Source organism: Rhopalosiphum padi, chromosome 2, assembly GCF_020882245.1.
Source record: "Rhopalosiphum padi isolate XX-2018 chromosome 2, ASM2088224v1, whole genome shotgun sequence".
NCBI classification, from domain to species: domain Eukaryota; kingdom Metazoa; phylum Arthropoda; class Insecta; order Hemiptera; family Aphididae; genus Rhopalosiphum; species Rhopalosiphum padi.
The window spans coordinates 62031556-62045738 of NC_083598.1; the positions used below are offsets into that span (position 1 = coordinate 62031556).

Below are 14183 nucleotides of genomic sequence, written 5' to 3' on the forward strand. Positions count from 1 at the left end.
TGTACTATCATACATTTGTAAAAAAAGGAATTTATTTATCGGTCATCATTATTTGTGGAATCTAAATGAACGCATTCGCCATCAAAATTCACTCACATTCCTTCAAAAAATTACTGCATTCCAACAAATATAATAATATTTCTAAGCACAGAGAAATAACTCTAAACAATTTATTGCATAAATACAATTTTAAATAACTACACAATAATATATCCTTCAAATATAATAATTATAACGATATTACTAATGTTATTTATTAATTTTTAATGAAAGATTTCAACATAACGCTATTAATCATCATTTCTCGTTTAATGATTATTATGTTTTTTTGTAATAATTATTATTACCTATTATCTAACAGGATAATAATATTAAACCATGCTATGTACGCAGATATGGTCCTCGTGCATCAATTTTGTCTTGTTAAAAAAATGGTGACCTATTAAAAAACGCTCTCTGCCTTGGTAACCACTTAGAAAATTACATGAGATATCAAGCACCAGCTATTCAAAAATATTTAACTCCAGAAAAAAAAAAACAATTTTTTAACAAAATAAAATCGAAATTCAACATGCCACAATTTTAAATTTAGTTTTAGAAACAAACTTGGGCAGATACAAGGGGCGAATGAGAAGTAATTGCTCCCCCCCACCCCCCCGTTCACAAAAAAAAGTATCATATTATATTCCAACCAGTTTTTTTTTTAATAGATGATCACCTTTTTTTAGTTGATAACTAACAAATTGCCCCTCCTCGTTTAGGACCACTGTATCCACCCTTGGAAACAAATTAAAATCCTATATTCACCTCAGACTATACTTAAAAATTACTACAAATTTCTCGCACTAACAAATAACTCAAATAAAAAATTTAACTCCAAACAAAGATAAAATATTCAACCAATGCCATCCCAAAATTATTTTAATCCAGCTATCACCATTTTTAAATTGCTTTAATTCCCTTATCAATCCACTTTTTACCCTTCTCATACATAATTAAAATTATTTGAAAAAAATAATAGTATTTAAACTAAATACAGCTATACCTTTAATCTTTATCACTAACTCTTTGGAATCTTGAAAAAAAATATTAGGTACTGTTCTGTTATTATAATGATTTTTTTTCATGTTATTCGTGTTAATTATAAAAGAACTATTTTAAAGTTTGATTATTTTTATAATAAATATGTTGTTATTTTGTTAAAAAAAAAATACACAATAATTTATATTTTAACTCATATTTCAAATGAACGCATTTTCATTCATTATTAAAGGCCGTGTTTTAATTTATAATAACGGTAATTCCAATAATACGTAATCTCGTGAATGTGTCTTCAAAAGGCTAGAAGTATGATTGCAATTCGTAGAATGCATTTTTATTCTGAGAACTGTATTTAACTGTAAAGTTTGCACTCGCGTTAAAAACACGCATATCAAATTTTATTTTTACAATTGTCTGTTAAACAACAAAAGTTAATTAACTGCACGCACAGTGAAATACTATGTTGATTGTACAATATAGATCTTATTTTATGATTTGCATCCAAATCATGTGCATCTATTCCATGTAATATCATACGCATTAATATTAAACCGTACTCACATATTTATTGTTCTATAAAATGCATAATATATTTAGTTCATGTTTTGTACGAATTCGTGGAATTTTGTATTTCTCCAATAGTTGAGATAATAGTAATAATAGAGTTAATAATAATAATAATAATAATAAAAATCTACAATAATACGCAATATTATTTCAATTAACGTCGTCGTAATTCGTAATATTATTATTTAAGAATTCTAATGTATTTATTTAATAATATTAAAATATAATAAAATAAAAATAATAATACATTTCCACTACCTATAATAATAATATCGCTGCAACTCGTTTGCACACATTTAAAATTTTTTACCTGAAAATCTACGATTCGCTTGCGCACAACGAAATCAGTCGTTTACCTGAAAACGGATAATTTATTTTGTTTGTGGACAACGATACATGCACACACATGTATACATTTTCACAGATTGCAATACAAATTATAAAATATTTGATAGTAATATAAGCTTATAACTGATTGTATAAATTATATAATTTTGTATTTTCCGTCTTAGCACCTGATACAGTTAATTTAATATTCTTAGATTATATTTTAGAAAATTATATTGACTTTAACAGCAATTTTCCATTAATGTTATGGGCTAGTGAACCAAATGGTAGTCCCAAGACGACAAATAGCGCAGAAAGTTTCCATAAATATTATAATAGCCAATTTTATACACCACACATCCACACATACATCAAGTCCTTGATATACTCATGCAAATTCAAAGTAAAAGACAGTCTTAAGTCTGTTAAAGTGAGAAGAAAAATGTGTGCGCAAACGAGTTCTAATACTAGGGATTTACGTCACAGAACAGGTAACCAAAATATATGAGCGCAATCGAATTGTGTTTTTTTTTTTTGTAATTTATATGCCTAATAATATTATTATTATTATATTACTGCAGCTAGTTAATGAATGGAGTATGTTAAATTTTTCTATGCTCACTTTAGTAATCTAGAATAACATTTTTTCATGGAAATAATTATATTATCTATTATTAACATATAGTTATTATACTAATAAAAAATTGAGTTAACAACTGATAAAAATTTGGAAAAAAATAAGGAAACCTTCTTTCCGACTTACCCTTATACCTAATTCAATGATCGTATTTATTATATGTAAAACAAGTTTATATGCCTCCAAAGACGATTTCTCTCGTATTAATAAAATATTAAAATTAACCATATTAATATTTGAACAAAATGTTACTATAAAAAACGCAAGATATATCTGACCAATATTACTCACAATAATTAAAAACGAAATAATGCATACGTTTACCATAACGGACAAAATAATATACACTTGCCACTTTCTAATATATTTTATTCAGTATTAGAATAAAACTAAATTACGAGAATCATCACCAATTTTCACCATTATATTTTACTCACCCTCGATATAAATAATGAATAATGATACTTTGATTTATTTTGATACCAGAATTGTTTTGACACACGTTAACGGTGATACTCCGTACCATCCCGTCGTCAAATCGATCGCTCAGGAAGGAAAGTGTGATATTTGTAGAAGAAAATTTTGTTTCACGGTTTTCTTGTCTCTAATAATTTTAACAATAATAATTTTACAGTATTAAATTCATAAAGTATTATATAATTTCGAATGACCACCCACATACGTTTCAACAAATCTAATTTTTTCAATGTATATCTAAGTATCTAAAACTCTAAAAACTAAAATAATAACTAATCAACAAACTAACATAAAGATATTAACACGTTAAAAACGAATTATAATAATATTCCTAATTAATATTCTTATAATCATTAAATATTAGATAACACCAATATGATAATAATTAAGTGTAATAAGTTTCGTAATCAATTATTGACATTCTCTTTTTATGTAATCAGAATTGTTTTAAAACAGTTCTTATTTATTTTTGTTTGTACTAATTAAATAGAAAATTTATACCGAGCTCAAAGTTGTAAGTAAAATAACAAACAAAATAATGAAAAACGCTAATGATGATGGCAATATTATGAGTTACTTCTGTTACTCAAATAGAACAAAGGATTATAAATATTTTATTAAGTATTTGTAATTTCGAAAAATGCATTTAATCTACTAATCTCTTGAAACAAATTATTATATATTGTATACGTATATTATTTTATTTTTTTACCATGCTCTCTATTGTGTTGCGTAATATTTCAATTACTAAGTTTGTATTGTCTATACATTTAAAACAATAGTAAAGTTAAAATTGTTTATACGGAAATAATAGTGTAATACATTTGTAAATATCTAAAGCTATGTTTTTATGCAAATTCATCTTGTCTATGCTATTTTTAACCAATGCACCATTCTTTTCAAATCATATCTCCGATCTCTACTATAATACAAATAATATAGTGTAATTATTATACTTAATAATATGTATGTATATTTTATAAACTGATAATATGTATTATTACAGAATAACCCGCGGTAGAGTATATGAATATTACACACAGTAAATTTAATAAATCAAAAGTTGGACAATATACAAGTCCAATTTTCTGGACTTCTCATCTTAATCAACGTTTGACATTTCTACAATATATTTATTTATACATATTTGTATTTTAACACATATTCAATAAATCAAAAAAGTATTTTTACATTTGAAAATCAAAATAATAACTGTGTAATATATAATTCATCTACCCACTATTTTCTTTTATTGTTTTTCCCATTTTTTTTTTATTTTGTTATTCTACAATACTACAAGCGAAAATTCCGGCATTTTGGTATCCCGAACCTCCTCTGAGTATTCAAAGTTTTATTTAAATTTGGAATGCAATCATTCTATTTTTTATGACTATAAAATTAGGTTATTTATTTTAAATTAAATTATTTTAAATCCGTTTTCAATCCCTATTATATTGGAATAAATAAAAAAAATTGTGAATAATATATTAGATCATTAAATCAATTTTTTTGAATAAATTTAATACAAATCAAGATTCAACAATTGTGTTATAATGTAGGTTATAACACATTATTTTTGGTTTTAAAATTGCATGAAAAAAATAAACAATACGAGATTTTATATTTCCTGTTTATTAAAAATAAAAGTTATGTATTTATTTTTGTACCATATTGTACATGTGATATGTATGCTATTCTTCTTATACAATTTTTATAAGTAAACATACTTTGAAAAAAAATATTATTTATATATGAACATTATTTTTGTTTTATTATAGTATTAAAAATATAATAGACTTGTTAGACTTTAAAATACTAATATTGTTAATTCAATTTGACTTTAAGGTATTACTAGGCGGTGGCAGAAGACACTGGTTACCAAAAGTAGCACAAGATCCAGAACAACCGACAGACGAAGGTAGACGATTAGACGGTCGGAATTTGATAGACGACTGGATTAGAGATAAAAAGAAACGAAACATTAAAGCCGAATATGTGTGGAACAATAGTCAACTGGACAAAATCGATGCTAAAAATGTTGATTATCTTTTAGGTAAGTCTAATCCAAATTATTGAAATATTACAACAATTCAATCAAATGAATAATTGTGTAACATAGAAGTAGCCTAGCTTTCCCAAGTACATGCACCATCCAGTCAATCTCTCTTTGCCAAATAATATTTGGGCTATGGTGCGTCTTATACCTCTAATCACACAAAATCCTAAAAATCGAAACACTTTCTAATATATAGCTAAAGACTACTAAAACAAATTCCATACGAAATCAATCAACCATACAAATTCACTAGTATTAATTTAGCCAGTGGAATCAATCTCAAATAACCCCCCTCCCAAGTCGACTAAAACAACACTAGTGTCAAGATTTCTTGAATACCTGTATTAATTATCTAAACAAAACTTCTGTCCCCACAAGTTGGAAAGTTTCCACACTGGTGGGCGTCCCCCACACATTATTTTATGCTGTTGTTATCTCAGTTAAGCAACTAAATTAACTTATTGTACACAATATAATAATATACGTATTGTAAATAATATACTTTTGTGTAAATAATTAAATAATAGAAATATAAAAGTGAAATAAATAAAAATATAGCCAATTTTAATTGTGGTTAGAATTTAAGTAATAAGGGTAGTGGGTCAGCCTCGTGTCGTAACTATCAACTAACTATTTATTATGAAAATACATATCTCGCGAATTATTTAATTTATTTCATATGTTTTCGTAATATTGTATATACACGTAATAAAACAAAACTGCAGCAGAAATACTATAAATTTTGTTCCATTTTATATAATAAATCAAATGTTGTTTTTTCCTTTAAACAAATTAACTTTATATACTTTTTTTCTATGGTTAAATGGTTAATTTATTTAAAAGTACCAATTATTAATATATTTGTATTATTATATTATTAACAATATTCTTTTATTATTAAATTACATAATATTACTTATTTCACACTATTGGACGGTGTTATCTATTTTAAAACATTACATTAAACGGCAGATAGTAGACTAACGATAATTGAGATAGCTACGGTAAAACGAGATGTAAAGTATAAAAAACAATTTTATTTTACACACTAATACTCAAAATGTTTAGATAAATTTTAAGCTATTTATATCATTCAGACCATTATACAACTCTTTGATAATTACTTATAAATTAATAACAGCTACAAATAATATATAAAATAATATTAAAATAATAATTGTACGATATGAGCGACAGTTTTTTGGTAAAAATTAATTTTAGCAAACGCATTATAACAGAAAAAATATGATTGACAATAACTGCAATATCAATATATCCTTGGAAATATAGGTTAGTAGAAAGTCTTCGGAAAGAATCGTTTTTCGTATACAATGATTTATTATAATATGAATTCAAATTTCAATCATTTATTACTGTGAACTGCTTAATATTAAGATATACTCGATAGTCCTCGATACCTGTTATACTGCAAAGTAACTTCTCCGGTTTCTTTTATTTCGAGTAGAATTAGATTGATTTAAGAATGATGTGTGTTTTAAAATAAATACAATAAAATATACTTTACCTATCATTTATTAATAGAGTATAAGTCAGTCCGATTTTTCATTATTAATGGTAGTTAACAGTAAAAAATTTAATTTTCTTAATTTATTGAGGGATATAAAAATAGTAAAACTCTATTAATAATTGGGTAAATTAACATAAAAACAGCGGTAAAACGGGAAAATTTACATGACACCTGTTTCGACGATTAATTATTTTGAATTCTTTTAAACTATTTATAGGTATTTACTACTTTATAATATTATAAGTTTTTTATTTTTTTATCTTCAATGACATTTTTAATTCATTGTAAAATGTAAAATGTAATGCTTAATGAACTGTAATAAGTATTGTTATAACTGTATTTTTGAACACAATTTCTCATAATTTCTTATAGAAATTTAAAGTTCATGTAACGTTGTCAAAATTGAATGTGTTTTGTACTTTATAGAGGTCAATATAGAAAATTCCCAGTGTTTTTTTTTTATAATCGATAATAACAAAACCTTCGGAAAAACGAGATTATTTATAAAGATAATTACTTTTTATAGATAAATTTGGACAAAATGATTTATTTATATAAGATAACGATGTTAATTATTTTGTTATACTTAATTTAAAAACATTAAAAAATTAAAAATAACTTAAAAACTTTAAAATACTTAAAAATTTTACGTATACTATATCAATATTAATTGCACTATACCTAATGACATGTTGATGTATTTTTAAATATAATCTATTTTTACTGTTTACGGTATTTACAAAAGATATGTTATTATATTTTGAGTTATGAAAGTTGATATAATATGGTACATTATTTTAATAATTAAATATTAATAAAATAATAAATGCAATATTTTCGGGAAAAAATGATATCAATCTACCGTAATATTTAAAGTAAAATAAATTACTAATAGCTGTGTATATCTAAAAAAAAAATATGAAATATAGTTTGTGATATAGTGATATAGGCTGTCAGACCATCTCCGCTCTGAGTAGTTTTTTGTTACAATGATATATCATTGAATTCGAATTTAACACATCCATTATAACGACCCACTCGTCACCTAACTAATGTACAGCAGAACAGTACCCACTTTTCTACCTTTTTTTTTATGTTTGATTAGAAAATATTATGATGATAGAATATATACAATCAACATGAATGGTATTGAGAAGTTTTTGTGTAGAATATTTTCAAATAAACAGACTAATTGTATGTTATTTAAATGTTTAATGTATATAAATATTTTTATTTTTATTATTTATTTGTTCACGTATAATATTTCGTCTAAATAAAATTCAATCAACTAAATCAAAAAATATATTAACTATGATATAAATGTTATATAACATAAACTATTTTTAGAAATAAATACTAATTGACCCATTTATTTCAATCAAACTTTTTTTTTCACTGTTGATATGTCATTTTATTTGAATTTAACACATCTCTTGCAAAGTTCTTCTCAATGATGAAGTACACTTTAAACCTACATAATAGCACAACCTCTTATTTTATACCGTTTTTTATTCATCTTCTATTTCTATTAATAAATACCTATAAATTATAATACTTATACAATCATAACAAGGAATCACAGTATCATTACTCGGAATTATTTATTATTTCAACCATCTCAATCTAAATTTACAAGAATAAGTTTAAAAATATTTATAATATAAATAAATATATATATCCCGTTAATTAGATAATTAGATACAACCAAGAGGAGTATCCAATTTGGTACCTTACTCAGTGAGTCATACCATTAACAAATTTACCCTTTACTAGTACAACTTTACTAATTATTAACATTAATTCTACTTTCATAAAAAAATAAAAAATTACAGTAATTTTTTTTACTTATATACTCGTACTTATTAACTTTTTCCTGGGTGTAAAAATAATAATAAAATTGATAAAAAAAATAATACAACATAAACAAACCGTCGATGTTGGACCATCTGCATTTTTTCCCTTACCGGCGCAAGACAAACAACTAGTTTATTATTATTATTATTATTATACTCTGATATTGAATTTGTGAACGATATTACATTAATTTAAAAACCATTTTGAATCGGTTAAAAGTACTTTGAACTACACTTTCCATTATGTATTTCAGTTGTAGGAAGTTTTTGTTTATGATTACAGAAACTATTGAGAAAACCGAAAAAGATTCGATTTCCGGATGTCGTAACATGAAACTTTTTGAGCACTAACACCATACAAATGAAAATAAACATTTTTGTACAACAAACACATTATCGATTAGCTCAGAAATTTCAAACGGGTTCCTCTTATAAAATTTAGTTAAATGTAAAGGAAACTCTCAATCCCAGACATATAATAAGTTTTAGAAATAAATAAATAAAATCATTTGATTGTACAAAGTATTAAGTTCTAAGTAGTCTAGCTTCACTTACATCAATACATTATACTGATGTATCATTAGGTACCCTAAATTATGTATTGTAATTTAAAAATATTAAAATATTAATAATATTATGTATGTTGAAACAGATGAAAATAAAAATAATCTTTAAAATTCAATATATACGTTAAACTGTTTACGACTCTCCACCTATTTACCTATCATAAATAAGCTAAGGATACAATTAAAAATGAAAAAAAAATATTAATTATTTTTGAGATTAATACCATTATAGATTGAAAACACAATAATCCCGCCTTGCTTATAGTTTATATTTATTATGTTTTTAAGTTTTCATTTTTTAATATTACATAATTGAGTTTATAAATTATAATAATTGTTTTAAAAGTACTTATTAGTCATTAGTAATTTCTGCTGAAAATTATAAATTATTGTTTATGATAAAGTTACTTTTAACTTAAAAAAAAAATATATTAATTTCTTTAACAAGTGAAACTGTGATACATTTTGTAATCTTGTTATTATGATTATTACAAGAAAATTATGTTTTTAGTGCAGACAATAAAGGAAGATAATAGTACATACATTTTATTAGATGGTCTGTATAATTATGTTTAAAGTGGGTTAGTATTTCATGTATTAATATGCGTGTTCAACGTTATATATATACAAATACATACATAAGGTCATGTATAAACGTTTGATGTACCTACGTAACAATAATAATAATAAGCATTTAACTACGCGAACACACAGAGTGGTTTCTAGTCATATTATCTGCGCCAATTTATAATCTAACATTTTTTCTTTATATTTTGAATATATTTATTTAATTTTGCTCCTACTTTTCATATAAATACAACAGTTCTAACAAAACTTTCAAGATTAAATAGGTAGTTTAGATCGTTAAAAATATCTTTCAATAATTTCTTGAATATATAATACAGTTCCTTATTACATATGTAAAAAAATTGATATATTTTTTATTGATAATGGGTCCATGTACAAGTTATATAGCACCGATTGACTTTGAAATTTGTTTATATAAAATTTCAAACGTTCTTAGATAATTAAGAAGTTTTAATAATTGATAATTTTATTTTATAGTAAATAAATGTATAAAACAACTAATATTTAAATGTTTAATATTTAATAACATAATTTTTATCGAATTAGTCATAAAAAATATGATTTTCTATTGAAATATTTGAAATTATTGTAAGATCACATTCAAATTGTAAGGCAAGTATAGTAAAAATAAAAATAAATTCTATATTTATTTTATAGATTTTATACAATTATTAGTTTCCTTCAGATATTTATATCATAGTTAATATTTTATCAGTCAAAGTTTTTTTTATTTTGTGTTTTTTCGATTTTCATTAAATTTTATAGTAAAATCATGTATCATGTTGTACATTTAATGAAATCTTAATATTGGAGATAATATTGAAATAGAAAACTTTTTGATAATTTAGATAAAAATACATATTGTATTGTTCCCACGAACCATGTGAAATTTAACACTATGGTAGAATCTTAATGGGGTAGTTGTTTTTTCATTAGTACTTTTGGAAGGGAACTTTTGGAAACGATTCAAGAACAAACAGGAATTGTGGCAAAACCGGTGTCTCGTGACGATCCTCGATTGGCCGTGAGCCCAAAATATCGGCTGTTGAAATACATAATGTCTTTGATACAAAACCGCTGAGCAAAGTCAAATAAAAGAAATCGTGTTTATATGTGTATTAGGTTTGTTTGCGTATTCACACATGGAGTTTGAGGTGGACCGGGACAAAGGACAAAATGGTGACCCACCACTACATGAGATGGCCGTCAAAGCATTATCTATACTCCAGAAGAACAACAAGGGATTTTTTCTGTTTGTTGAAAGTAAGTACGTTTTGAAGATTCACGTGTTTGAATATAACCATAGGTATACTTTTACCGGCCATAATAATTATGTATATATGCTGAATAAATTATTAATACGTTTTAGATGTATCATTTTTAATATATATAATACATTCTACATGCTTAAGAAGCACTACGATGAGTTCATTAAATATACTATTGTTAGAATGTAAATTATTCATCAAATTACTTACCAAAACATTAATATAGTCAGATTCCTAGAGTTTAGGTACCTAGTATGAGTGAGTGTGTAAATCAGTGCCGTAAACCAGGATGCGGGGAAAGTGTTTTGTGGCTACCTATTACATCACCCTTTGCCCTTTAAAGTATCATATTAGATTATCTTAATTTTAGGTAGGTGCCTACTTGTTACACACTACTAAAACGTTATTTAATCTGTAATGTGAACTTTTAAATGAATCTTAAATATTTATTTATAATAATTATATACATATTATCTACTCAGTGGCGGCGCTAGGCGTGGGTGGTGTGGGCCATTGCCCACGGCCTCGCACCTCAAAGGGCCTCGCGTTCTAAAGGCCTTTATAATTAACCATAGAGCAATATGGGAGAAGTGTCTATACAAAAGTGTATTGTTTTAAAAAATTATAAATCTTAATATTTATCAAACAACTGTTGTTACTTAAAAAATTGTTTACTAAAAAAATTTAAAAAGGTCCTCTTTAAGTGTACTTCGCCCACATATAAATTTTACCTCACCCCGCCACTGTATCTACTACATAATATTATATTACCTTTAGTAATATGATTATTTACAAGTTTATATGATTTTATAATAAATTTAAATACACAATTTCTCCAAATGGTATATATAAAAAAAGTTTTCTTTTATTTAAATCATTCATTTCACTGATATAATGTTAGTTAGTAAATTTGTGGTTATTTTTGTGCATGTTTGTATAGATAATATTCATAAAACTAATACTAATGTGTTCGATGCCTTTTCCCTTTTACGTAATCATTTAAAAAAACAATATATTTAATTAATTTTTATAAGCATAAAGATTATTTTTTTTTTTTTTTTTTTTTTTTTTTTTTAATATAAGTATATTTACAATCTGTAATAAAATTAAAACAATAAGTAAATTTGATATTTTTTTTTAAAGATTATTTACAATTGTTTTTAATATTTGTATTCTACTAAACTGATATCAATTATTTCTAACAACAATCAATTCTGATATGAGAGTTTTTAATATTATTAAATTAAATCACACCAAATTCCAAAAAAGTACAATACTAAGAGTTATAAAAATTCCAATATTAATTAAATAATCTATAATTTTAAATTCTATAAATATATATATATTTATATATTTGTATCATTTTATACTGTTTGATAATTATGGAGCTCGATAAACACCAACAAACATGACATTGAACATTTAAATTAACTAAACACATAATTATCATACTAAACATATTTTTCTTTTAAAACATTAATAAAGCTAATTAAAATAATATATAGCTTTTTTCCTTTTTTAACAAAACTAACACCATACGTTTAAAATTAAAGTCTATACATGTTAATTATTCAGTTTTCACCATGTCTAAACGAAAATAAATTGCCCTTTCTCCAAATTACATTATAACCTAATTTTGTTAAAACATAAAAACAAAATAAGTGCTCTCACTTCACTGAAGTGTGCGTATAATGGCACAAAAAGGTAATCTGTATATACAATATACATATATTATTACTTGTGTGAGAATCAGCCTAATATATAAAAAAAAAATATAATTTATTTTGTCAAATTACTAAATTCTTACTACCTTAATATCCTGACATTCAGCTAGCATAACACCAATAATTTATCTAAATTATACTTCAATAATTCAATTATTGTAAATTCACCCATCACGTAACCACGATAAAAAATAAATATTTTTTTTATATTGTTATACATACCTAACTATAAATAACATAAAGAACCGAACGGTTCGTTCAGAAAAAAGCCATTCTGATTTTGAATATGAAATTAAGAATGTATGATGTCATTCAAAAAAGTAAAACTTAAAAAAAATATGTTAAAATGTATACATATTTTTAAATAAAATATTGTTGTATTTCGACTAGAAATTAAGTAGAAAAAAATTTTTTTTTTATTTTCAGTCAGAGATGATGACACTAATTTGTTAACTATTAAACCCATAATTAAATGAAAAAAAAGATATCATGTTTATTAATGTTATTATTTGAATATACCTTAATGGCTAAATAATTATGCGTAGCTATAATTTTAGGCAAACATACTAAGAACTTAAAAACTAACTATAATTCTTCATACTGATATTATTTTAAAACTCTGTACGTTATAGGAATTGATATAGGTAGCTAATATTTAAATTAAAAATCGTAGTTGTATCAATGATAGTTATATGATAAATATACATTTTTACCAATAAAAGTTATAACAACTTTAAAACCATAACCATAATGTATTTATTTTGTAACCACTTAGTTTTTTTTTATATACCATTAATTTTATATTTTATCATACATTTTAGGTGGACGTATCGACCACGCACATCATTACAACAATCCTTACAGGGCGTTAGAGGAAACGCTTGTCCTGGAGTCCACGCTGGAAGCCATTATGTCTAAGGTGGACTTGTCAGAGACACTTATCGTTGTTACAGCAGATCATTCGCATGTAATGACAATGGGAGGATTGGCAACCCCTCGCGGTAACGACATATTAGGTATGTGCATTTTCGTCCCTACTCAATATTGTGCTACACTAAGCAATAGTAGAACATTTTTTTTCAGTCACTAGTCACAACCGGTATGCTAAATGGTTTACATCAGTTCGATTGGTTATATTATTTAACTAAAATTATTTTTGAAACTAATTACAACTTCTAAATAACTTCTATTTGATCGTAACATATTTTTTGACTGAATAAATAAAACATTTCAAAATTTTAATGATAAAACAATATAAAAAATGCAATTTAAACTTTTCTAAAGAAGATTTGTAAAGTTCTACTCAAAATTCTGATTTAATCTGATTAAATAAGTGTTGTTAGGACGTGTAAATTGGTATAAGAGTGTTAGTGAAAAGTTACAAGCTAAAAATGAAAGTATTTTTTTTTCTAACCAATAAATAGTATTTACGTGTTCGTGCAGAAGTACAAAGTAGTTTCATGTCTTTTCACTAAAAACATTTTACTACGATACTAAAACCGAATCAACATTATACCACGTTCAAATAAATTGTTTATACTGTATCAAAAA

The 14183-nt window shown here is 24.6% G+C and overlaps 1 protein-coding gene across 1 annotated transcript in view; it reads left to right on the top strand.

The window, feature by feature from the left end:
- LOC132921962 (alkaline phosphatase-like) overlaps positions 1 to 14183 on the top strand; it is a 210543-nt gene that overhangs the window by 148815 nt on the left and 47545 nt on the right. Inside the window, exons 6-8 of the mRNA XM_060985234.1 lie at positions 4895 to 5102; positions 10763 to 10903; positions 13454 to 13648. Coding sequence (XP_060841217.1) covers positions 4895 to 5102; positions 10763 to 10903; positions 13454 to 13648 — 544 coding nt within the window. The remainder of the gene's footprint in view (positions 1 to 4894; positions 5103 to 10762; positions 10904 to 13453; positions 13649 to 14183) is intronic.